Genomic DNA, 27,561 nt, shown 5'->3' on the forward strand with positions numbered 1-27,561 from the left:
GAAGTATCAAGGAGGATTAGGGAGATATTACTTCTGTATATGCCAATGGTGAGACCATTACTGGGACATTGTGTCCAGTTCTGGTGTCTATCGTTTAAAAAAAGTGTGTTGGAAAATTGGAGAGGTTTCAGAAAAGATCTGCAAGAATGATTCAAGGTTTGAAAAAACCTGCTTTATACCAAGAGACTTGGAGCTCAATGCATTTACTTAACAAAAGAGAAGGTTGATCATGATCTATAACTACTAAAGAAGAAAATAACAGATAGTAGAGGCCTCTTGAGTCTAGCAAACAAATGACAGGTTTCAGAGTAACAGCCGTGTTAGTCTGTATTCGCAAAAAGAAAAGGAGGACTTGTGGCACCTTAGAGACTAACCAATTTATTTGAGCATAATCTGATGAAGTGAGCTGTAGCTCACGAAAGCTTCTCCTCAAATAAATTGGTTAGTCTCTAAGGTGCCACAAGTCCTCCTTTTCTTTTAGCAAACAAATGTAGAACAAGATCCAATGTCTGGAAATTGAAGTTAAATTGATTTTTAATTGAAAATAAAATTCAGCTTTTACAGTCAGAGTAACTGATCTGGAACAGTGCATTGGTAAATTCATCATTATTTGGGGTTTCCTTCTAAAATATCTGCTCTTCTTAGTTCAACCACAAATTACTTGGTTTGATAACGAGCTGCTTCTTACCAATTATGGATGAATAATTTCTTCCTCAGCAGGAATTATTGGACGGAATTCTCTGGCCAGGTGTTATGCTGAAAGCCAGACTAGCAGATGATTATTGTGGTTGCTGCTGGCCTCCCTTGAAATCTAATAATTTGTTAGGAAGAAATTTCTGTTGTTCCACAACTGTCCATTCAGGGTTCCTTGAATCTTCTTATGGAGTATCTGGTATTGCCCACTCTCGGAGACAGGATAGTAGACTAAATGGTCCACTCTGCTCTGGTCAAGTGTGGCAGTTCTTATGTTCCTAGCAGTAATTGTATAGCAGTCACTCTGTACATTGTATCATAAGTTGTCATGTGACATGAAAAATCAGAAACCTGTCAGCTCGACTTAGAAGCTGTGAAGTGAACATGAGGTTCTGAGACTTAAAAAATACAATACAGAATATTTTGTAATATGCCATTTTTTAAAATTAAGGAAAGTTTCAAATATTTAAACATATGTATATTCCATTTCAACAGGCTCTCACCATGTTTTTATTTCATGTTAAAGACTTCTTTTAGGCCTTCCTGTGCCCGAGTTTCAGTTATTTTTCCCCAGTCTCTTGGGAGATCTGCTGGGTTAGCATTATAACTGTTAGCTAACTGGTGATTGAACTTCTGAAAAATAAACTTCCAGTAATCAGAAGCCTCAATGCTGGGATCTGGCTGAATGCGCCAGTCTGGGTAATAGATGCGATAATCTTTGTAGGGATGACGTTTCCCTTTTGTGTCTGAATTTCGGAATGAGTTCTCAGAAACCACTTCAGATGAGCATATATCATAGACAAGTTTTTGTGTATCAAGATACCTGTAACCGCATAATCCTTGTGGCCGATGCACAGATGCAAAATGCTCCTTGTGGTCACTGCCTCCTGCTTCACAGGGGACTTTACAAAATGGACACTGCTTCCCACAGCCAAACCCTTGCTTGAAGATCTCATCCTGGGGTTTTAATGACAGATTGGAGAGTTTGGCCTGAATATCCAAACCACCAAATTGGAGTAAGATTTCTTGTTCCAGATCCAGAAGAAAAGTTTGAATATTAGCACAAAACTGGCCTGTTTTTGCTGTGTTTTTAAACTGTATCCCAAGTAAGTTGTCCTTGGAAATGACTAGGTCCTGCTGCAGCGCTTCACAAAAGTTGTTTAAAAATGCTAAGACCGTGGTATTTTTTTCATTTTTGGAGCTTTCCAGAACTTCCCTCACTTTCTTTACTATTGTAGATAGAATCTTTTTCTCCAACTCTCCCAGACGCTTAGTCTCCCTGTAATGATCCATCATCCGTCTCTGAATCCAGGTTTTGACAAATTCTTCATAGTTTTTCATATATTTCACATAGTTATCAAAGTTCATCTCCTCCAGAAGCTTTTTCTGTACAGTGAACTGGAAAAAGGTCCGGCTGCCATATTCAATGGACTCTGCCTTGTTGAGAATGTCATCTACTATCTCTATTCCTAGCCTTTTGTTGATATGATCCACCAAGGCAGGTTTGAGACACTGATAACAGAAATCCCTGGCCCTTGTTTGGTTCTCATCTTTTTCCAAATACAGGTCAGTGAAGGTGGAGAAATACTGAGGTTTCAGCTTCTCTAGACGACACTGAGGATCATTTTGTTGGATAAAATCTTCATGCATCTTCTGAAATCTCCAAGCCGCCTCCCCCAAAATATGAATTTTCAGGTCAACTTCAAAGCAAGCAGTAGTGCCGAGTTTTTTAACATCCTCCTGTTGGAGCCTCTCATTGATCATGTTCAGCAGTTCTCTGCAATGGATTTCATCGTAGTCCACTTTGGAATTTACCTTTTCTTCCGAGTATCTTTTACCCTCTTCTATTAAGGATTTAGCAAGTTCTTCTGTGTGAACAGTTGTTTCACATTCCCCTGTGGACAAGAGTTGTTTCATAGTTTTGATCCATGCTGTATCTATGTACTTGTTTTTCATTCTGAAATTGTTAATTCCATGAAACAACAAACTACCTAAATCCTGTAGCTTCTGCCTGACGGCACTCCCTCGATTTGCCAGGTCCTTTCTCAACTGGGACTCCATCTCTCGATAAACTTCACGTTTCTGTAAGCTGCTGAACTTCAACTCTGACAGTGTTTCTCTCCACATGTTTTCAAATTCTGATTTCAGTTCCTCATGCTCTAGTTTATGTTTTTTATTCCTACATTCATCCAAGACCCTGTCAACTTTCCCTTCAATTATCTGCATGTATGAGGTCTGGATGTTTTCTGTCTTGTGCTGGCCTTTTCGAATTCGAATTGCTACCTCGCACTTGTGACTCGGAGTAGCTCTCAAGTTCGTTTTTGAGGCTGTTTGCACTCCTGATAAAATCTTCTCTGTACTTTTCTATCAGGTGCAGATTCGAAACTCCACTTTCAAAATAATCTTGTAAATTATCCAAACCTTTTTGTTTCTCGTGCTGCAGTTTTTCCTGTGCCTCATTTTTCAACATGGATAAGGCACTAGCCTGTAGTTTCTCTGATGTCTGATTCTGAATGACAGTTTCCTTTTCAGATACCCAGAGATGTATCTCTTTGCGGAAATGCCACTCCCACTCGGAATACTTCATAGACAGCTGGTTATAGGCTTCAGCTACAAGGCTGTTTCTGAAACTGAAGATGAAGTTCTCGTGTTTTACAGCATTCCACAGGCTCTCCACCCATTTGACAAACTGGGGAATGTCCTTAGGGGCTCTATTACGTGACTGTTTCTTTATAAAATCAAGCAGGTATTTCTTTAGCTCACACACCCTCTCACTGTATCCCATGTTCACTGGAGCCATGGGAGGGACTCCATGCCACAGCCCAGGGATGTACCAGTTGTGTTTCTCTGCATCATAGTCCATAATACATGAAAATTTCACTTTTTTACATTGTTTTTCCATCCTAGCTGCAGCTTTGGTCATTTCATTCAGCTGCTCTAGGAGGTGCTTCCTGTCCCTCATGTTTTGCTCACGCGCAGACACATCACTGACATTCTGATGCACAAATTGGCAGTTGGCTTTTTGCCCTATTTCCTCCATTCTGAGAAAGGCATGGACCGCAATTTGCAGAATATCCTTCATTTCAGTGGCATTCTCCATGGCCATGTTAACGATGGTTATGTCACTTAACCCAATCACCAGTGTGGCCAGCTCATTGTCATGTTGATAACTATCCTCCAGCAGGGCCAGTTCAGGGGCTTTCAAGCCTTCTGTGTCTATCACCAGGATGAAGTCACAGCCCAGTTCCTGCTGAAAGTTCTCTGCCACTTTAATGAGCATCATGAAGGCTCCCCGCGTACATCGGCCACTGCTCACTGCAAACTGCAGGCCGAACATGGTGTTGAGGAGGGTGGATTTCCCAGTGCTCTGTACTCCCAGCACCGTCAGAACCACCATTCTGGACCTTTCCCCCAGCTTGGCATGGAGCTCAGTCAGAACATCTGTCACCCAATGCAGTGGGATGTTGGATGAATCTCCATCTAACAGTTCCATAGGAAACCCTTCCAGCATCAGGTCAGCTGCTATGCCTGGGAGATGGATGAAATGTCTTTGGCATTCTGCCTTGTCTCCTTCTTTAACCATTGAGCATTCAGCTTCATAGAACTGCCCCAACTCACGCATGAAATGCTCAACCCCTAAGGAAGTGGTAGATATTAATTTATCCAGCATAGTTAGTGCTTGTGGGTCATCTTCTGCCATTTTACTTTCCCCTTTATATTGATCCCGTAGTTTAAAAAGATTATCTCGAGCAATGTGATCCAGGCTAAACTTCATCCATTTCAGGAAGTAATGTTTCTCCATTAAAGGCAATTGTTCTATTCCATTAATAAATTTAATCAATCCATCAGTAAGGTCACATTGATTCTGCTGTCTACGTAATTCCAACAGTTCCTCTCTCAGTTGACATTTATAGTCTTCAGTGGCAGTCTCCCCTTGCCTTCTCATTCTGCACAGTTCTTTTTCCACTTTAGCCAATTTTTCCCAGAGATCCCCCTGCAGTCTCAGCATTTCCCTCTTGTACTTTGCCACATCTTTTATTTCCACAGTGATTTCTCTCGCCCGCTTGCTTGCACTCTGGCATTCCTTACGGTCCTCATCTACCTGGATTCCTAGTTCACGTGCAGTCACAGCCATGGCTTCCAAATTCATTCTCTCGGGAGGTGAACTTGTTATGCTTTTTATTGTATATTTCAGTTTTTGAACAAATCCTGCATTATTTGTGGTGCTGTCTTTCTTCAGCAGTTGCGATTTGCTCAGATTCAGCACTGGAGCCAACTTATTAAGGAATCCCAATGTTTCCTTGGGATTTCCATTCTTGCAGTTGAGGATGAAGTAGTATTTAGTGGCTGATCCCTGCAGGGATGATAACAGCGTGTATTGTCTCTCACTGATGCTCTCAGTAACTATGAACACTGCTGAGGAGACCACTGTTAAAAAGCTGAACTGCAGCCAGTGAGATTCAATGTCTCCACGCAGATTTGTAGCTGCAACGGGTTCTGGGAAAAGATCTGAATTCTCCCTCCCAGCAGGGAAATACCAGGAAATCTCAACCAGCCCATCTGCGATTTCCCGAGGGACATTCCCAGAGTCCATGTCCCGATGGATAAAGAAATCGTGGTGCTGCTGGGAGGGGCTGAGAACCTCATTGAGGAGTTTGGACTTGGAGAAGCTGCAGTTCCCAATCCGCACAAAGGAAATGGTTGGCATTGCTGTGAGCACCAGGCTCTCCTCTCTGAACCCTCTGCTCTGTGCCAGGGAGTGCGGCCTCCACTTCCTCACAATGTCCCTCATGGCCCACAGCAGTAGGGTGCACTTGGGGGTGTTGATGGGAGGTAGCAGCAGAGGGAGGGCAAACTGGCACATGGACATTTTGGACAGGATCTCCTGCTGTAGGAAACTGTCGGAGCAAAGCAGAACGGCACAGAGAACATCGAGGGGATGTAGAGACTCTCTGATGTCAGTGTCACTAAAACTAAAAACATCTCCACCTGCAATCTGTGCCTCCTCACTGCCTCCTTCATCATCATATGCTCTATGCACAAGGCTTGTGTTTCTGGCTGTCCCATTCAGAGTCATTAGTTTCCTCAGGAAATGCCACGGTAAATCCCCTAACATCTGAGGAGTCCAGTTTTCTATATTTTCTGAGCCAATTTCCAGGACATGCTGCAGCCTGAGTTTTGTGCTTTGGTATTCCTGCAGGTTTAGCTGAGAAAGGAGTCCTTGAAAAGCTTTATTTTTCTCTGTAAAACAAAATGGAAATAGGATTCTCACGACTTTCGGAAGTTAGATATTCCCAGACAGAACATTTTTAGAGATGGAATTAATGATGTAAAATCTTAATAATTTAAAAGGAAAATTCCATTGGTGGCTAGTAATTAGGGGCTAATGGAGTTAAAGCTAATAAACTAATCCCCCTCTTCTATTTCTTTAACTAACCTTTACAGCAGGGGTTCTCCACCTTTTTCTTTCTGAGGCCCTCCTCAACATGCTATAAAAACACCACAGCCCACCTCTGCCACAATAACTGGTTTTCTGCATATAAAAGCTGGGGGCAGCATTAGGGGGTAGCAAGCAGGGCAATTGCCGGGGGCCCCACACCACAGGGACCCCCACGAAGTTACATTGCTCAGGCTCCAGCTTCAGCCCCGGGTGGCAGGGCTCAGGGAGCTGGGCTTCAGCCCCATGCAGTGGGGCTTCAGCTTTCTGCCCTGGGCCCCAGCGAGTCCAATGCTGGCCCTGCTTGGAGGCCCCCCTGAAACCTGCTCAAGGCCCCCTAGGGGGCCCCAGACCCCTGGTTGAGAACCACTGCTTTACAGCATATACTGTTCTTTTCTCCCTTCTCTCCAGCAGCCATATGAGGGAACAGTGGGGGGTCGGGAAGGGGCGGAAGGAGAGTCTGGCAGTGCTCCCCCCACCTTCTTTACAGCATCACGGTAGAGGGCTGTCTCTGGAGGGAGGGGCTGGTGGGACTGGTGCCCTCATCCCTTATTGGTACATGCAGACTGGAGCTGGAGGTGTAATTTCAAGCTGGAATAGACATAGGCATGCTAGCTTTGTTTGATCTAGTGTGATAAAAATACAAGTGTAGCCACAGTGGCGGGGTCGTGGGATGCCCGCGTACAATCCCATCTGAGATCCTATGTACGTGCTCAGGAAGCTAGCCCACACCACCGCAGCTAGCGTCTACCTTTAGTGTGCTCGCTTGATCAAAGCTAGCGCGGGTATGTCTGCCCAAGCTGGAAATTGCACTTCGAGCTCCAGTGTAGACAGGCCCTAAAAGAGCTCCTCTCTCCACTGAAAGTATAGAGCGTTGCTGAGGTCAGAACATGCATACACGCTGCCTTTTCAATCCTCTTGGCACAGAATCAGAGTAATCCTAGAGTGTGAGTGCAGGTACAGCCCCCGTGCAAAGCTCCATCCCCACCTCAGGAGCAGCATGCGGGGCCCAAATTGCAGGAAGACGAGGGAGAGTGAATGAGCAATCGTCCAAGGTGTCACTTTCCTGGTAGGGACCTGTGACCAGGAAGCAGTAGGCCCATGACACAGTGAGGTGAGTGAGCAGTGAAAAGAGTGGCAGGGAGGCCTGTGACAGGGAGGTGGGGAGCAGGGCACATGGATTTCTCAGCTCTTTATTTTTCCCAGGTGGGAGTAGGGCGTGAGAAAGCCGAGTGGTAACTGTCTGCTCATTTTCACTAGGAGCAATGATAGGAGTTACAGCATTAGGAGCTACTGAGAGGAGCAAAATGTATTTATTGAAGGAGAGGAAAAGCCCCAAATTGATTAGTTGGTTAGGTGATTTTATTGGGACATCAATCCAATCAGGAAGCAAATGTGGGGACAGGGGTGCAAGGAGAAGGGGTAAAATTGTAGAGAGGTTCTCACATTGTTAACTGGGTTTTCTCTCAAGGCAGATGGGTCATTTGTGAGGCCAGAAATTAACTTGATTTGTATCTGTTTTTTTAGAGAAGGTGTTACATGGCATTATATTTTATTGTTGGATTCTGGTTTTTAGTTTGCTGGTCTTTGCACTCACTGTTACTCCTTGCTAGGTCTGAAACTTCAGAGTCATGTTAAGATGCAGTTAGTCAGAGGAGTGTCAGTGGAGAGCCTCAGCTCTGTAAGTATGCAGGGGATTTGTGTTCTGCAGTAGCAGAGTCTCCTTAATTGTGTATCTCTGATGGCCATCCAACTACAGACAGTGGGGGGGCTAAATCATAGACGATTAGGGTTGGAAGAGACCTCAGGAGGTCATCTAGTCCAACCCCCTGCTCAAAGCAGGACCAACCCCAATAGATGTGTATGTGTGTGGGGAATGGTAATTCACTGTTCAATGCATGTTATCCACAAAGGGACTTTAGGCGTTGCAACACTCAGCATTGCAACACATAATTTTTAAGCGCCCTGCTGCCCACTGGACTCCTCAGTCCCGAGCTAGGATCCCAGGCTCCCTATATAATGCATGGGGAGAGTAGACACCTAGAAATGGGATTCACAGAAGTCAGCATGCTGAGCCAGGAACCAAAATGAAATACTGATGAAAAGGGTGGGACCTAAGCCCTGCCCCTCAAAGGTAATTAGATACTTAACTCTGGGCCAGAGAGAGATGCCTATATCTGCTCAGGATTCTCAGCTGTAAACCCTCTCCTGAAGTTAGGCTCCTAAACTAGGTCATCCGCTGAGAGACCCCACCCCATTATAGCCAAAAGCCTGCTGGAGTGTGGGAGATCCAAGTTCAAGTCCCTCCTTGAAATCAGCCAGACTGGGTTTTTGAAAAGGGGCCTCCCACATCACAGGCGATTGCCCTATTGAGTATTCTGGGGGATGCATATTCCATCCAGCTCAAAAGATCACCAGTCTGGTTGCCCTGGGCTGTCTTTTGTGCAAGGCTTGAGCCAGCAGGCATGCTCTGAGAATGCTACCAGATCAGACTCCACAGGCTAGAAAGGTGGGGCAATGTCTAGCTGAGAATCCCCAGGCTTGGGGCTGCTGTCCCATCTGCAGCTCCTGCTGGGGCTCAGGGCTTCCACCCTGTGGCTCCTTCCAAGGCTCAGGACACCCATTTTTCAAATTGGCCAGGGCCTCTGGGCATGGGCCCCATGGGCCCATGTGTTAATCCTCTACTGACTGTGACTTGCAGCTAGGAGCCCCTGGCTGGCGCGCTCCCAGCAGCACTGGGGGGAATCGAACCCACCTCCACCTCTAGGAGTCTCCTCCAGCTGCAACAGTTCCGTGATACTTCACCCCAGCAAGGCTCAGGCCTTGTCTACCCTACTAAGTTTTGTCGCCAAAAACTGCCTTTTGGCGACAAAACAGTGAGAGCGTTCACACTGCAATGCGACTTTTGCTGGGAAAAACGTCTGGTTTCGGCAACAAAAAATGTCCACCCTAAGAGAGAGTTTTTTCTTTCCCCCTCCCTTTATTGTTGACAAAGAGCCAGCGTAGACACTGCTGTTTGTTTTGTGGACAGAACTGGCTTCCGCCAGTATCCCACAGTGCCAGTTCTGATCGCTCTGTTCAGTGTTTTGATTTCTGCTGCCCTGCAGGCATGTGTCCCTCCCCTTTCAAAGCTCTGAGAAGTATCTGACAGCTGAGTGTGCTGCTCTCTTTGGGGAACAAAGAACAAATCATTGGAATGCTCCTGTTCTGCCCGGCACTAGGAACACAGCGGCAGGCAGACTGCTGTCACTGGTGGGGGGCAGTACTGGATTTATAATGGTGCCAAAGGCACCATGGCACTGGGCCCGTGCACAGCAGGGGCCCCCCCGGGCCCGGCACTCCACCTCCGCTACAGCCCAGCAGCCGCAGTGCTGGATCTCCTCTCCAGCCCCTTCCCCGGACGACCTGGACCCTGGACTTCTCCTCCCCCTGCTCCCGCCCATCGCTCCTCCTCTCAGCTGTCCGGCTGAGGGCTCCTTTCGTCTCCCCACCACATGCCTTGCCGCTCCTCCGGGTTGCCGGTGATGGACAGTCTGCCGCTTCAGGCTCCCCTGGGCTCAGGAACCCCAAAGCCAGGGGCTGTCAACCAACCGCCCGGAGTGGAGTGGAGGGGATGGAGTCCCTGCTTGCCGCTCAGCTGCTCTGCAGCAGAGGAAGGGTGGGGGGCTAGGACCAGGGAGAAAGTAGGTACCCGCTCTATGTGGGTAGGTGTGTGGGTGGGATCCTGTTTACCCCCTCCCCAGCTCTGCTGCGCTTGCGGTTTACCCCTGGTCCCTCCCTTGCTCCAGGGAGCAACCCTAGCTCCTGCCCCGCTGTGCTTTTGCCCCCCCGCCCCTGCCTTGCTCCAGCTGGGGACCAATCCTCCCTGCCCATGCCCTGCTGTGCTCTTGCCCCTCGCCCAGAGGAGGATTTACCATAAAACACAGGGTGCCCTGGCACAGGAACCCCCCAACAACAGGGGGCCCCAGGGCTGGGCAGCTGCAGGGGCAGAAGCTTGATCCTGCTGGCTCCTGCTGCAGGCTTCACCCGCCCCCACTGGCAGCCAATCTCCCCCCTCCCCGAGCGCGCCACATCCCCTCTCCTCCCCCACCCTCCCAGCACTTCCCCTGCCTCCAAACAGCTGTTTGCCAGCGCTCAGGATGCTCCAGGAGGGAGGGGGAGGAGCAGGGCTGTAGCGCACTTGGGAGCAGGGACTTGGTGAAGGGCTGGAATCTGGGCAGGACGGAGCAGAGGTGGGGCCCTTGCACTCCCTCTACACATACGCCCCCAGCCCCACAACCCCAGCCCCAATTTATTCACCCCCTTCACACACAGGGAGCCCCCTGCCACCCTCCCTGACTCCAGCACCCCTTCACACACCGCCCAGCCCCCGCCGCCCTCCCTGACTCCCGCATCCCCTCACACACTGCCCAGCCCCCTGCCGCCCTCCCTGACTCCCGCACCCCCTCACACACTGCCCAGCCCCCTGCCCTCCCTGACTCCCGCACCCCCTCACACAACCCCAGCCCTGACTCCTGCACCTCCCCACATCCCACTCTCACCAAACAGGAGCTCCTTCACCCCCACCCCACATCCCCACCTGCACCCCTTGCACCAAACAGGAGCTGCCCCAAGTAAGCGCTCAACACCCCAACCCCCTGCCCCAGCTCTGAGCCTCCTCCCACATCCTAACTCCTGGACAGACCCTGCACCCCAACTTTTTTTACATTTTGTTTAATAAGCACTCTTATCCAAAGCACTTTACAATAGTTAGCTAATGGTACAAACAATATTTGGAAAGATCATTAAGTGATCCATTGAGACCCTCAGCAATTTTCAAGTGGTCTGTGGAAAAATAAGTTAGACTACAAAAACAATCAAGGTACCTCACTTTATTTTCATTTTCTTCCTATTTCTTATAGGAGGACAATGAAGAACAAAAGAATGAACAGCGGGGCCGGGCGGGGGGGGAGATAAGAGAGAATGTTCTTTTTCTTGGCTGGGTCCCAAGGGGGGGGCCCAAAAATGAAGCTGAGCACAGGGCTCCACTAACTCTAAATCCGCCACTGTCCTGCCATATGAAAAAGCTATATAAGATGGGGAGTGACATCATAAGGGTTCTTCACTCCCCACCCAAGAAGAGTCTTGGAAACACGCAAGAACAAAGACTGAACTGGGGGAAGCGCAGGACCCAGGCTAAAGGGATTTCTAGCCTGTGAAGGAAACACCTGGGGGGTTCTAAGATGTAAAGCAAGTGCAGCTTGCCCCTTAAGAATCTTCAGCCTGCTTGTATCATCTCTTAGGGTGAGAATCTGCTAATTCATATCCAGTATATTTAGTATAAGAAGTTTAGTTTGTGTGTTTAGTTTATTTGCTAGGTAATCTGCTTTGATCTGTTTGCTATCCCTTATACTCACTTAAAATTTATCTTTTGTGGTTAATAAACTTGTTTTTGGTTTATCTAAACCAGGGAGTTGGAGTGGGTGTGTCAAGGTTCCTTCCCCATTCTGAACTCTAGGGTATAGATGTGGGGACCTGCATGAAAACCTCCTAAGCTTACTTTTACCAGCTTAGGTTAAAACTTCCCCAAGGTATAAACTATTTTACCCTTTTGCCCTTAGACTTCCACTGCCACCACCAAACTTTATCTGGGTTCCTGAGAAAAAGTAGTTTGGACACATCTTTCCCCCCAAAATCCTCCCAACCCTTGCACCCCACTTCCTGGGGAAGGTTTGGTAAAAATCCTCACCAATTTGCATAGGTGACCACAGACCCAAACCCTTGGATCTTAAGAACAATGAAAAAGCAATCAGGATCTTAAAAGAAGAATTTTAATGAAAGAAAAAGTAAAAGAATCACCTCTGTAAAATCAGGATGGTAAATACCTTACAGGGTAATCAGATTCAAAACATAGAGAATCCCTCTAGGCAAAACCTTTAGTTACAAAAAGACACCAAAACAGGACTATACATGCCATTCAGCACAGCTTATTTACCAGCCATTTAAACAAAAGGAAATCTAACGCATTTCTAGCTAAATTACTAACAAGTTCTAAGACTCCATTCCTGTTCTGTTCCCAGCAAAAGCATTACACAGACAGACAGACCCTTTGTTCCTCCCCCCTCCAGCTTTGAAAGTATCTTGTCTCCTCATTGGTCATTTGGTCAGGTGCCAGTGAGGTTATCCTGGCTTCTTAACCCTATATAGGTGAAAGGGTTTTACCTCTGGCCAGGAGGGATTTTATAGCACTATAAACAGAAAGGTGGTTACCCTTCCCTTTATATTTATGACATCATGTCTTATTTCCACAGCCCATCCTCTCATCCTGCCTCTTTTCTCCATCCATTGGTGAGTGCTGCTGCTCCTCCCTTTTCCCTTCGCCATTCCCCTGGTGGCTCACCTTCTGTCCTCTCCTCCAGCTCTTCTCTGGTGTCTCCCTTAGAGCCCTGGGAAACAGCTAGGAGAAACAGGATGAAATTTAATGAAAGAAAAGATTAGGCTCAATATCCAGAAAAACTTCCTGACAGTGAGACCTATGAAGCCGTGGAATCATCTTCCTAGGGGGAAGGTTGGAGCCCCATCACCTGGGTCATAGAAAATTAGGACTGGATAAACACTTGGAGAACAGACAGTATGCAAAAATACTAGGCGTCTTCAAGTCTCCCTGCCAGAAAAATCCCCACCTGTTCCTGGCTGTTTTGGGTCTTAGTGATGCTTTCGTTTTGTTTCTCTGTTTGAAATGTTGCTAGATGCTAACCTCATCTTTGTAACAAATGCATTTGCTGCTGGTTAAATCTTCCCTTGGGCCTTGTCTCTACTAGGAAAATTAAAACCATAGATCAGCACCAATACAGGGCAACTGGTTTTAGCAATAGAGGGGGATGTTTTTTCAGTTTGCAGTCTGGTAGCAGGCAGTGTGTTGTGAGAGAAGCAGAGCCTTTGATGAAAGCTGAGCCCTGATTAGGGGGCCAGGCATCCCTGATTAGGGACCCTATAAAGGCAGCCAAGCAGCCAGCGGCACATGAGCAGCAACACAAAGCCAAAAAACAGAGCTGACAACAGGGAAGTTTGAGAGGGAGCTTGTAAGGGGAGTTTGCGGGAAGGGGTGTGTGTGTGTTGTTGTTGTTTTTGACAGGTGCTGAGGAGGGAAGGCTATGACAGCTACAGAAGCAGCCACGGTAGGGACCCAAGAAATGGACGAGACAATGAAGATGAGTGATGTGGAAGCTGCAGGATTTATGTCATTCTGCGGAGGGTACCTGAAAGCTGCTTCCTTTTTATGCCTGCTAGATTTGATTGAAGAGCGGATCAGAGGTTTGGAGATGCTTTTAGAAGCCATGGTTGAGTTTCAAAGAGGATTTGAGCAGAGGATGGAAGGAAGGTGAGAGGAAGCTGAAGAGAAAAGTCAAGACTCAATGCAAGCTAAATTGAAGAGCTGTGAATGTAGGCTGCTAAATGAGGAGAGTGGCCAGTGGAAGCATGTGACTATGAAAACAAGGCAGAGGAAAAGACCAGCTAGCGAACAAGAAATAGAGCCGAGGAACAGGTTTGCTGAGCTGGATAAAGGGGAGAGGCAGGCAGTAACAGAAAATGGATGGGCAAGGAAGAAGAGAAGAGTAGCTAGTCACCCACAAGAAGAGGAGAAGAGTCAATGGAGGTAGCCAGAGTTCAGAGCCCCAGGAGGAGAGAGGAAGACTTGCCAAAGATTGCAAGTGAGAACAGAAGGCAGGGAGACTTGCAGCCAGAGGGATCACAAGGGGGAAGGCTGGAGAATTGAACCAACACCAGGAAGAGAGAGGTCTATGTGACCGGGAACGTCCTACTAAGAAGACAGGCCTGTCACCGGAGCTGATCCAGAGAACAGAAGGCTGTGCTGTCTGACAGGAGCTAAGATATGGGATGTGGACCTGAGGCTGAAGTGGATCCTAATCGGAACAGGAAAGAATCCATAAGAACGGCCATACTGGGCCAGACCAAAGGTCCATCTAGCCCAGTATCCTGTCTTCTGACAGTGGCCAGTGCCAGGTGCCCCAGATGGAATGAACAGACCAGGTAATCATCAAGTGATCCATCCCCTGTCGGTCATTCCCAGCTTCTGCCAAAGACAGCCTAGGGACACCCTCCCTGCCCATCCTGGCTAATAGCCATTGATGGACCTATCCTCCATGAATTTATCTAGTTCTTTTTTGAACCCTATTATGGTCTTGGCCTTCACAACATCCTCTGGCAAGGAGTTCCACAGGTTGACTGTGCAATGTGTGAAGAAATACTTCCTTTTCTTTGTTTTAAACCTTCTGCCTATTAATTTCATTTGGTGACCCCTAGTTCTTGTGTTATGAGAAGTAGTAAACAACACTTCCTTGTCTACTTTCTCTACACCAGTCCTGATTTTATAGACCTCAATCATATCTCCCCTTAGCCATCTCTTTTCCAAGCTGAAAAGTCCCAGTCTTATTAATCTCTCCACATAAGGAAGTTGTTCCATACCCCTAATAGTTTTTGTTGCCCTTTTCTGAACCTTTTCCAATTCCAATATAATCCACTGATTGTCCTCCACATGGGAAAAATTATGCTGCTAGATTCTCACTGGAACAATTTTCCCTATGACTGGAGAATTGCAAATATAGTACCTATATTTAAGAAAAGAGAAAAAAGTGATCCAGGCCTCTTATTTTAACCTCAGCTGTATGCAAGGTCTTAGAAGAAATTTTGAAAGAAAGAATAGTTAAAGACATAGAGGCAAACAGTAATTGGGATAAAATACAACATGGTTTGCAAAAGAAAGACTATGCCAGAAGATAACAGATTTTCTAGACAAAAGAAATGCAGTAGATCTAGTCTGCCTGAATTTCAGTTAGGCATTTGATACAGTTCCACATGGGAAGTTATTAGTTCAATTGGAAAAGATGGGGATTAATATGAAAATTGAAAGGTAGGTAAGGAACCAGTTAAAGGGGAGACTACAATGGATTGTACTGGAAGGTGAACTGTCAGGCTGCAGGGAGTTTACTAGTGGAGTTGCTCAGGGATTGGTCTTGGGACCAATCTTATTTAACATTTTCATTAATGAACTTGGCACGAAAAGTAGGAGTGTGCTAATTAAATTTGCAGAAGACACACAGTTGGGAGGTATTGCCAATACGGAGGAGGACTGGAATATCATACAAGATCTGGATGACCTTGAAAACGGGAGTGATAGAAATGGGATGAAATCTAATAGTGAAAAGTGCAAGGTAATATACTTAGGGACTAACAACAAGAATTTTTGCTATAAGAAGGGGACATATCCCTTGAAAGTGACAGAGGAGGAGAAAGACTTGGGTGTATGGATTGATCACGGGATGACTATGAGCCACCAATATGATATGGCCTTGAAAAAGGCTAATGGAATCCTAGGATGCATAGAATCATAGGACTGGAAGGGACCTCGAGAGGTCGTCTAGTCCAGTCCCCTGCACTCACGGCAGGACTAAGTATTATCTAGACCAGGGGTTCTCAACCTTTTTCTTGCTGAGGCCCCCTTCAACATCCTATAAAAACACCAGGGCTCGGCGCAGGAGGCAGGGAGTGCAGGGCTCTGGGCTGGGGGACATCCTTGGGCATAGGCATATATTTACTTCTATTTCGGGGTGGCAAGGGCTGGCAGGGATCAAGCCAGCTCTGCACAGCAGGGTCCAGGGACAGCGTGCCCCCTCCACCCCCTGACTCACTTAGGAGGCCACCCAGCTGTCTGGGTAGTGGGGGGATGCAATAAAAAAAATATAACTCAAAGGGGGGACTCAGTTCAAAAAGTTTTAAAACATTTCAAGGTGCAGGCAGGGGAGTAGCTAGGGGCTGTGTGAAGTGAGGGAATAGCTCAGGGTGCAAGGAGGGGATAGCTAAAGGGCTGTGTATGGGAAGGGGGTAGCTCAGGGTGCAGGGAAGGGGTAGCTTTGGGCTGTGTGCAGGCAGGGGATCGCTCCAGGTGCAGGGAGGGGATAGCTAAGGGCTGTGTACAGGAAGGGGGTAGCTCAGGGTGCAGGGAAGGGGTAGCTATGGGCTGTGTAGTGGCAGGAGGGCTCCCAGTGCAACTCCCAGCTTCAGGGGGCAGGTGTTGGGGCTCCCAGCTTCAGCCCCCCTGGCTTGGGGTGTGGGTGAGGGCTGCTGGCTTCAGCCCTGCGCCGCTCCCGGCTTCAGCACTGGTGCTCGCTGTGCCAGGTTTCAGCCCCGGGGCTCTGCAGCCCCCTGAAAGGGCTCTGCAGCCCCTGGTTGAGAACACTGATCTAGACTATCCCTGGCAGGTGTTTGTCTAACCTGCTCTTTAAAATCTCCAAGGATGGAGATTCCACAACCTCCCTGGGCAATTTATTCCAGTGCCTAACCACCCTGACAGTTAGGAAGTTTTCCCCTAATGTCCAGCCTAAACCTCCCTTGCTGCAATTTAATCCCATTGCTCCTTGTCCTATCCTCAGAGGTTAAGGAGAACAATTTTTCTCCCTCCTCCTTGTAACAACCTTTTATGTACTTGAAAACTGTTGTCATGTCCCCTCTCAGTCTTCTCTTTTCCAGACTAAACAAACCCCTGTCTTCCCTCACAGGTCATGTTTTCTAGATCTTTAATCATTTTCATTGCTTTTTGGACTCTTTCTAATTTGTCCACATCTTTCCTGAAATCTTTGAGCATAAGTTCTTTGAAGGGGTCAACAAACATGTGGACATTTCTTTCCTGAAATGTGGCGCCCAGAACTGACCTTGCATCAGGCGAGATATTTCCAGTCGAGACAGGGAAGTGTTACTGCCATTATACAAGGCACTGGTGAGACCTCATCTGGAATACTGGGTGCAGTTCTGGCCTCCTGTGTTTAAGAAAGACAAATTCATATTGGAAGAGGCGCAGAGAAGGGCTACTGGGATGATCAGAGGACTGGAGAACCTACCTTAGGAGAGGAGTCTTAAGGAGCTTGGCTTGTTTAATCTAACAGAATGAAGGCTGAGGGGAGATATAACAGCTCTCTATAAATGAATCAGAGGGCTAAACACCAGGGAGGGAGAGGAGTTATTTTAAGTCAAGTCCTAACGTTGGCACAAGAACAAATGGATAGCCAGTTTATATCAATAAGTTTAGGCTTGAAATTAGATGAAGGTTTCTAACTATCAGAGGAGTGAAGTTCTGGAACAGTCTTCCAAGGAGAGTAGTGGGGGCAAAAAAACTAACCTTGTTCAAGATTGAACTTGATAAGTTTATGGAGGGGATAATAGGATGAGGTTGCCAACAATGGCATATGGTCAGCCACGACTGCTATTAGCAAATATCTCCAATGACTGGAGATGGGACACTAGATGGGAAGGGCTCTGTGTTATTATAGTGATTTGTTTCCCAGGTGTTTGGCTGCTGGATCTCACCCACATGCCCAGGGTCTAACTGACTGCCTTATTTGGGGCTGGGAAGGACTTCCTCCCCAGGTCAGATTGGGAGAGAAACTGGCCTTTTTTTTTTTTTTTTTTTTTTGCTTCCTCCGCAGCTTGGAGTCACTTGCTGGTCTGAAGTCTTCAAATCAAGATTTGAGGATTTCAGTAACTCAGCCAGAGGTTCTGGGTCTATTACAGGAAGGGGTGGGTGTGGTTCTATGGCCCACAATGTGCAGGAGGTCAGACTAGATGATCATAATGGTCCCTTCGAGACTTAAAATTCTATGAGTCTATGTAGAATCAGGCATTTTTACCATTTTTTAATACTTTTGCTCTGTGTAGGATGCTTACAAGTAATCAGCCAATTAATGATGGGTAGAAGGAGCAGCAGTCAGTGAAAACTGATATATAAAATCATTTGGAGCCATCTAGGTCCTGTTCCAAAGAACGCAGCTGGGCTGCTGGTCAGTCAAAGATGTGCAGTTCTCAGGGTGTGTCTTCACAGCACAGTTAGTTTAAGTAATAACTTGCGTGTTACCCCAACTAGACTCTTGTCCACAAACAAGAATCTCTAGCTGTAGTTAAGTGTAGATTAAACTCAGGTTAGCTACCTTGTGCGTGTGTGTGCATGCCGCTGAAGCTCCAGCTAATAATCCAGTGTTACCTCTCAGCAGCACCTAATCCAATCGCTCTGCTACTCAAATCGTTCTGTGTTACTCCAGTGTTGTTTTGAAGTGTGGTTGCTCTCACTAGAGCTAGGCTAGCTCAAGTGCAGTAACTTGAGTATACGAAGTCTAGCTAACTCTTGCAGTGAAGATAAAGGCCACAAAGAACTCTGCCATCAGAGATGGACGGCTGAGAGATGTGCAAAAACCAGTACCCTCCAAATATCACAGGTGGCATGGAGGGGAAGGTTGCACCTGAGTAGCTCTGAGGAACATGGCTTCCACCTCCTGTGCTCCTCTGACAGCAGCACTGGCTGGCAAATCACAGATGGTTTGCCAGTTGAAAGAACAAATCTCACAAACCACACGTGGGTTGTCAGAGCTGGACTTGCAGCAGGAATGGTGAGGGTATTTGGGTGAGACTTGGGGAAGGGGATGCTTTAGAACTAGTCTCTATGTACTCTCTATGTCTCCATTTTTTTCCTGATTTTCAAATGTAAAGAGAATCATTCAAAACAGTTAAGGTTGATAAGGACAAACGCCACCCACATCAAAACCACAAAAGCAATGAAATATTGAGTAAAACCATACAAATGGATCACCAGCAAGTATTATCTGGACCACAGCTGGAGAACCACTGCAGCAGTGAATTTAAATGTTCAGACATAACATTTCATTCACAAGACATCTAGATAGACGTATGTGTAGTGCTGGGGAGGAGCCGGTGGTCATGGTACATATAGGTACCAATGACATAGGGAAGGATAGGAGAGAGGTCCTGAAGGCCAAATTTAGGCTGCTAGGTAAGAGATTGAAATCATAAGAATGGCCATACTGAGTAAGACCAAAGGTCCATGCAGCCCAGTATCCTGTCTACCGACAGTGGCCAATGCCAGGTGCCCCAGAGGGAGTGAACCTAACAGGTAATGATCAGTGATCTCTCTCCTGCCATCCATCTCCACCCTCTGACAGAGGGAGGCTTGGGACACCATTCCTTACCCATCCTGGCTAATAGCCATTAATGGACTTAACCTCCATGTGTTTATCCAGTTCTCTTTTCAACGCTGTTATAGTCCTAGCCTTCACAACCTCCTCAGGCAAGGAGTTCCACAGGTTGGCTGTGCACTGTGTGAAGAACTTCCTTTTATTTGTTTTAAACCTGCTGCCCATTAATTTCATTTGGTGGCCCCTGTGGGAACAAGTAAATAACTTCCCCTTATTCACTTTCTCCACACCACTCATGATTTTATAGACCTCTATCATATCCCCCCTTAGTCTCCTCTTTTCCAAGCTGAAAAGTCCTAGCCCCTTTAGTCTCTCCTCATAGGGGACCCATTCCAAACCCCTTATCATTTTAGTTGCCCTTCTCTGAACCTTTCCTAACGCCAGTTGTGGCAAAATACCTTGTTCACCTCAGCAGGCTCAGTCCTTTTTAGACTTGGAGACTTAGGTTTGGGGCAAGGCAAATCCTTATAGGTGGCACAGGCTCCTGCTACTCCTCTCCTCAGTCGGTCCCTTGTGCTTGTTTCCTTTCCCTTCTGGGGAGCGAGTGCAGCCTCCCTACTGGGAAGGTCTGGTGTCTTGCTGCAAACAGCCTACTGGCAACTTCCCTGTTCCCCTCACTCTCCCTCTCCTTCCACCCCGGGGAGGGTTTAAAAAGGTCCCAACTAGTTGGAGTCAGCTGAACCTAATTGGTTCCCTAGCAACCCCTTTTCCAGCTGAACCTTATTGCCCCCTGGTTAGCTCTCCTCAGTGGATAGGGAGGGGCCTTTTAATCCCCTGGGACTAATTACTACCCCGCCCTTTGGAGCGGTTTGTCCTGGGTTTACCACACAGTATATCTTTTCTGAGAGGAGGGGACCACATCTGTATGCAGTATTCAAGATGTGGGCATACCATGGATTTATGTAAGGTCAATAAGATAGTCTCCGTCTTATTCTCTATCCCTTTTTTAATGATTCCAAACATCCCGTTTGCTTTTTTGACTGCCGCTGCACACTGCATGGACATCTTCAGAGAACTATCCACGATGACTCCAAGATCTTTCTCCTGATTAGTTGTAGCTAAATTAGCCCCCATCATATTGTATGTATAGTTGGAGTTATTTTTTCCAATGTGCATTACTTTCCATTTATCCACATTACATTTCATTTGCCATTTTGTTGCCCAATCACTTAGTTTTGTGAGATCTTTTTGAAGTTCTTCACGGTCTGCTTTGGTCTTAACTATCTTGAGCAGTTTAGTCTCATCTGCAAACTTTGCCACCTCACTGTTTTTACCCCTTTCTCCAGATCATTTATGAATAAGTTGAATAGGATTGGTCCTAAGACTGACCCTTGGGGAACACCACTAGTTACCCCTCTCCATTCTGAAAATTTACTATTTATTCCTACACTTTGTTCCCGGTCTTTTAACCAGTTCTCAGTCCATGAAAGGATCTTCCCTCTTATCCAGTGACAACTTAAGAGCCTTTGGTGAGGGACCTTGTCAAAGGCTTTCTGGAAATCTAAGTACACTGCGTCCACTGGATCCCCCTTGTCCACATGTTTGTTGACCCCTTCAAAGAACTTATGCTCAAATAAATTGGCTAGTCTCTAAGGTGCCACAAGGACTCCTTTTCTTTTTGCAAATACAGACTAACACGGCTGCTACTCTGAAACCTGTCAAATAGATTAGTAAGACATGATCTCCCTTTACAGAAACCATGTTGACTTCTGCCCAACAATTTATGTTCTTCTAGGTGTCTGACAATTTTATTCTTTACTATTGTGTCAACTAATTTGCCCGGTACTGATGTTAGACTTACTGGGTCTGTAATTGCCAGGATCACCTCTAGAGCCCTTTTTAAATATTGGTGTTACATTACCTGTCTTCCAGTCATTGGGTAGAGAAGCTGATTTAAAGGACAGGTTACAAACCATAGTTAATAGTTCCGTAATTTCACATTTGAGTTCTTTCAGAACACTTGGGTGAATACCATCTGGTCCCGGTGACTAGTTATTGTTCAGTTTATCAATTAATTCCAAAACCTCCTCTAGTTACACTTCAATCTGTGGCAATTCCTCAGATTTGTCACCTACAAAGGACGGCTCAGGTTTGGGAATCTCCCTAACATCCTCAGCCGTGAAGACTGAAGCAAAGAATTCATTTTGTTTCTCTGCAATGACTTTATCGTCCTTAAGTGTTCCTTTTGTATCTCGATAGTCCAGGGGCCCCACTGGTTTTTTAGCAGGCTTCCTGCTTCTGATGTACTTAAAAAACATTTTGTTATTAACTTTTGAGTTTTTGGCTAGCTGTTCTTCAAACTCCTTTTTGGCTTTTCTTATTACATTTTTACACTTAATTTGGCAGTGTTTATGCTCCTTTCTATTTACCTCACTAGGATTTGACTTCCACTTTTTAAAAGATGCCTTTTTATCTCTCACTGCTTCTTCTACATGGTTGTTAAGCTACGGTGGTTCTTTTACTGTGTTGTTTAATTGGGGGTATACATTTAAGTTGAGCCTCTATTATGGTGTCTTTGAAAGTGTCCATGCAGCTTGCAGGGATTTCACCCTAGTCACTGTGCCTTTTTATTTCTGTTTAACTAACCTCCTCATTTTTGCATAGTTCCCCTTTCTGAAATTAAATGCCACAGTGGTGGGCTGTTGAGCTGTTCTTCCCACCACAGGAATATTAAATGCTATTATATTATGGTCACTATTTCCAAGCGGTCCTGTTATAGTTACCACTTGGACCAGATCCTGCGCTCCACTCAGGACTAGATCGAGAGTTGCCTCTCCCCTTGTGGGTTCCTGTACCAGCTGCTCCAAGAAGCAGTCATTTAAAGTATCGAGAAATTGTGTCTCTGCATTTCATCCTGAGGTGACATGTACCCAGTCAACATGGGGATAATTGAAATCCCCCTCTATTATTGAGTTCTTTATTTTGATAGCCTCTCTAATCTCCATTAGCATTTCATCATCACTATCACTGTCCTGGTCAGGTGGTAGATAATAGATCCCTACTGTTATATTCTTATTAGAGCCTGGAATTACTATCCGTAGAGATTCTATTGAACATGTGGATTAATCTAAGATTTTTATTTCATTTAATTCTACATTTTCTTTTATGTATAGTGCCACTCCCCCCCATCCCCCCGCATGACCTGTTCTGTCCTCCCGATATATTTTGTACCCCGGAATGATTGTGTCCCATTGATTGTCCTCACTCCACCAGGTTTCTGTGATGCCTATTATACCAATATTCTCCTTTAACACGAGGCACTCTGGTTCACCCATCTTATTATTTAGACTTCTAGCATTTGTGTACAAGCACTTTAAACATTTGTCACTGTTTATTTGTCTGACCTTTCCTGATGTGTCAGATCCTTTTTTATGTGAATGTTTCTCGTCTGAACTGGCCCATACTTTATCCTCTTCCATCCTCTTCTCCTGACTAAAACCTAGAGAATGTCTCTCAATAGACTCTCCTCGAAGAGAACTCTCTGTCTGATCCACGTGTGCCTCTGCAGCCATCAGCTTCCCCCCCCCCCACCACCATCTCTTTGTTTAAAAACTGCTCTGCAACTTTTTTAATGTGAAGTGCCAGCAGCCTGGATCCACTCTGGTTTAGGTGGAGCCCACCCTTCCTGTATAGGCTCCCCTTAGCCCAAAAGTTTCCCCAGTTCCTAATAAATCTAAACCCCTCCTCTCTACACCATCGTCTCATCCACGCATTGAGACCCTGCAGCTCTGCCTGCCTACCTGGCCCTGAGCATGGAACAAGCAGCATTTCGGAGAATGCCACCATAGAGGTCCTGGATTTCAGTCTCTTTCCTAGCAGCCTAAATTTGGCCTCCAGGACATCTCTCCTACCCTTCCCTATGTCATTGGTACCTACATGTACCACGACCACCGGCTCCTCCCCAGCACTACACATAAGTCTATCTAGATGCCTCGAGAGATCCGCAACCTTCGCACCAGGCAGGCAAGTCACCATACGGTTCTCCCGGTCATCGCAAACCCAGCTATCTATGTTTCTAATGATCAAATCTCCCATTACTAACACCTGCCTTTTCCTAATGACTGCAGTTCCCTCCCCTGGAGAGGTAACCTCAGTGCAAGAGGCTACCCCAACATCATCTGGAAGGAGGGTCCCAACTATGGGAAGGTTTCCCTCTGTTCCCGTTGACTGCTCTCCTTCTCTGGGCCTTCCATCCTCCTTAACAGCGCTGGGGCTGTCTGACCGGAGGTGGGACAAATCTACAGTGTCCTTGAAAGCCTCCTCAACAGACCTCTCTGCCTCCCTTAGCTCCTCCAGTTCTGTCACCCTGGCCTCCAAAGCCCGTACGCGGTCTCTGAGGGCCAGAAGCTCCTTGCACCAAATGCACACATATGCCACCCACCCACAGGGCAGGTAATCATACATGCTTCACTGAGTGCAATAAACTGGATAGCCCCCAATCTGGTGCTGGGCTTCTGCCTGCAGTCTCTCCTACAGCTACCTAGGTTAATGATAGGGTTTTTGTTTAAAACAAGAAGTTTTGATTAAAGTTTAGTTTAAAGGTTTTAAAGAATGGCAAGTGTACCTCGCCCCCTTCCCACTCCCCTTCCAAACTCCCTCTCGAAACTCCCTGTTAGCAGTCCCTGTTTGCAAAGCTCAAGTCCAGGACCTCCATGTTAGCATTCTCTGAGACGCTTCCAGTTCCATGTGCAGGGCCAGTTAGATAGGCAGAGCTGCAAGGTCTCAATGTGTGGATGAGACAATGGTGTAGGGAGGAGGGGTTTAGATTTATTAGGAACTGGGGAAACTTTTGGGAAAGGGGGAACCTGTAGAGGAAGGATGGGCTCCACCTAAACCAAAATGGAACCAGATTGCTGGCACTTAAATTTAAAAAGGTCATGGAGCAGTTTTTAAACTCAGGGCTGGTGGAAGGCCGACAAGTGTGGAGGAGCATGTGGTTCGGACATCCCTTAGGGGAGGATCTATTAATAGAGAAGATCTATTAATTAAGACTCTCTATGTCCTCTTAAGGACGAGAGGATGGAAAATGATAAAATACAGGCAGGATCTGATCAGAAACAGTCAAATGAAAGAGTCCCATTCAATTATATTGTGTAATGGCTGACAGCTCAAAGGAGACAAGTTTTTAAAGTGCTTATATACCAGTGCTAGAAGTCTAAATAATAAAATGGGTGAATAAGGATATTAATATAATAGGCATCACAAAAACTTGGTGGAATGAGGATAATCAATGGGATACAGTAACACCAGGGTACAAAATATTTTGGAAGGAGTGGCACTATATGTGAAAGAAAGAGTAGAATCAAATGAAGTAAAACCCATAAATGAATCAAACTGTGCCATAGAATCTCTATGGATAGAAATTCCATGCTCTCATAATAAGAATATAGTGGTAGGTATATAGCGGTAATATATTACCGACCACCTGACCAGGATGGTGATAGTGACTGTGAAATGCTCAGGGAGATTAGAGAGGCTATTACAATAAAAAACTCAGTAATAATGGGGGATTTCAATTATCCCTATATTGACTGGGTACATGTCGCCTCAGGACGGGATGCAGAGATAAAGTTTCTTGACACCTTAAATGACTGCTTCTTGGAGCAGCTGGTCCTGGAACCCACAAGAGGAGAGGCAATTCTTGATTTAGTCCTAAGTGGAGCACAGGATCTGGTCCAAGAGGTGAATATAGCTGGACCGCTTGGTAATAGTGACCACAATATAATTAAATTTAATATCCCTGTGGCAGAAAAAACACCACAGCAGCCCAACAGCGTAGTATTTAATTTCAGAAAGGGGAACTACACAAAAATGAAGAAGTTAGTTAAACAGAAATTAAAGGGTACCGTGCCAAAAGTGAAATCTCTGCAAGCTGCATGGAAACCTTTTAAAGACATCATCGTAGAGGTTCAACTTGAATGTATACCCCAAATTAAAAAACATAGTAAGAGAACCAAAAAAGAGCCACCTTGGCTAAACCACAAAGTAAAAGAAGCAGTGAGAGGCAAAAAGGCATCCTTTAAAAAATGGAAGTTAAATCCTAGTGAGGAAAATGGAGAGAAGCATAAACACTGGCAAATGAAGGGTAAAAATACAATTAGGGAGGCCAAAAAAGAATTTGAGGAACAGTTAGCCAACCAGTGGGGCCACTGGACGATCGAGATGCTAAAGGAGCACTGAAGGACGATAAGGCCATTGCGGAGAAACTAAATGAATTCTTTGCATTGGTCTTCATGGCTGAGGATGTGAGGGAGATTCCCGAACCTGAGCCATTCTTTTTAGGTGACAGATCTGAGGAACTGTCCCAGATTGAGGTATCATTGGAGGAGGTTTTGGAACCAATTGATAAATTAAACAGCAATAAGTCACCGGGACCAGATGGTATTCACCCAAGAGTTCTGAAGGAACTCAAATGTGAAATTTAAGAACTACTAACTGTAGTCTGTAACCTATCATTTAAATCAGCTTCTGTATCAGATGACTGGAGGATAGCTAATGTGATGCCAATTTTTAAAAAGGGTTCCAGAGGTGATCCCTGCCATTGCAGGCCTGTAAGCCTGAGTTCAGTACCGGGTAAACTGGTTGAAACTATAATAAAGAAAAATACTGTCAGATATATAGATGAACATAATTTGTTGGGGAAGAGTCAACATGGTTTTAGTAAAGGGAAATCATGCCTCACCAATCTACTAGAATTCTTTGAGGGGGGGTCAACAATCATGTGGGCAAAGGGGATCCAATGGATATTGTGTACTTAGATTTTCGGAAAGCCTTTGACAAGGTCACTCATCAAAGGCTCTTAAGCAAAGTAAGCTGCCACAGGATAAAAGGGAAGGTGCTCTCATGGATTGGTAACTGGTTAAAAGATAGGAAACAAAAGGTAGGTATAAATGGTCAGTTTTCAGAATGGAAAGAGGTAAATAGTGGTGTCCCGCAGGGGCCTGTACTATTCAACATATTCATAAATGATCTGGAAAAAGGGATAAACAGTGAGGTGGCAAAATTTGCAAATGATACAAAATTACTAAAGATAGTCAAGACCAGGCAGACTGCGAAGCGCTACAAAAGGATCTCTCAAAACTGGGTGACTGGGTAACAAAATGGTAGATGACGTTTAATATTGATAAACGCAAAGTAATGCACATTGGAAAGCATAATCCCAACTACACCTATAAAATGATGGGTTCTAAATTAGCTGTTACCACTCAAGGAAGAGATCTTGGAGTCACTGTGGATAGTTCTCTGAAAACATCCACTCAATGTGCAGCGGCAGTCAAAAAAGCAAACAGAATGTTGGGAATCATTAAGAAAGGGACAGATAACAGGACAGAAATATCATGTTGCCTCTATATAAATCCATGGTATACCCACATCTTGAATAGTGCGTGCAGATGTGGTCGCCCCATCTCAAAAATATATATTAGAATTGGAAAAGATTCAGAAAAGGGCAACAAAAATGATTAGGGGTATGGAACAGCTTCCCTATGAGGAGAGCTTAAGACTGGGACTTTTCAGCTTGGAAAAGAGATGGCTAAGGGGAGATATGATTGAGGCCTATAAAATCAGGACTGGTGTAGAGAAAGTAGACAAGGAAGTGTTGTTTACTACTTCTCATAACACAAGAACTAGGGGTCACCAAATGAAATGAATAGGCAGCAGGTTTAAAACAAATAAAAGGAAGTATTTCTTCACACAACGCACAGTCAACCTGTGGAACTCCTTGCCAGAGGATGTTGTGAAGGCCAAGACCATAACAGGGTTCAAAAAAGAACTAGATAAATTCATGGGAGGATAGGTCCATCAATGGCGATTAGCCAGGATGGCAGGGATGGTGTCCCTAGCCTCTGTTTGCCAGAGGCTGGGAATGAATGACAGGGGATGGATCACTTGATGATTACTTGTTCTGTTCATTCCCTCTGGGGCACCTGGCACTGGCCACTGTCAGTAGACAGGATCTTTGGTCTGACCCAGTATGGCCATTCTTATGTTCATTCATGTACGTATATAATGCAAAATTTTGTTATAGTTGGGAAATATGCTGTCTCTCTCTCAGTGTTATGGCTATTACCTTTTTTTTAATGAAAAATAGAATAGAAAGAGATTCGACCTACCATGGCCAGAAGGTTGTAAATTCTGATTGGTGCCAGGAAAGAGGATTTCTAAACACTCCAGAAATTGCTGGCAGGTTGACTCCCCTTTTTTCTGTATGTGAATTAACAACTTCCTGATTTTGATCACGATGTCCTCTTTTTGATTGAAGCTGTTGTACTCCTCCTCTGTGATGATGGACAGGGCAAGTAACTCATCCAAGATGTTATCAGGGTCTCTTTGAATAAGTTGTATCAGCTCTTTGCGTTTGGTGCATAGAATCCTGTATTTGTCACCAGTGGCCAT

The 27,561-nt window shown here is 45.7% G+C and overlaps 1 protein-coding gene across 1 annotated transcript; it reads right to left on the reverse strand.

Annotated features, from left to right (window-relative positions):
• Positions 1–1,203: 1,203 nt before the first annotated feature.
• On the reverse strand, positions 1,204–27,561 carry LOC141989658 (interferon-induced very large GTPase 1-like). Its single transcript, XM_074956594.1, is given in 5 exon segments — positions 1,204–2,991; positions 2,993–5,934; positions 7,193–7,277; positions 12,439–12,566; positions 27,279–27,561. Coding segments are annotated over 5 exon segments (5,226 nt in total).

The sequence above is a fragment of the Natator depressus genome, chromosome 6 (assembly GCF_965152275.1).
Source record: "Natator depressus isolate rNatDep1 chromosome 6, rNatDep2.hap1, whole genome shotgun sequence".
In the NCBI taxonomy this organism is placed as follows: Eukaryota; Metazoa; Chordata; order Testudines; family Cheloniidae; genus Natator; species Natator depressus.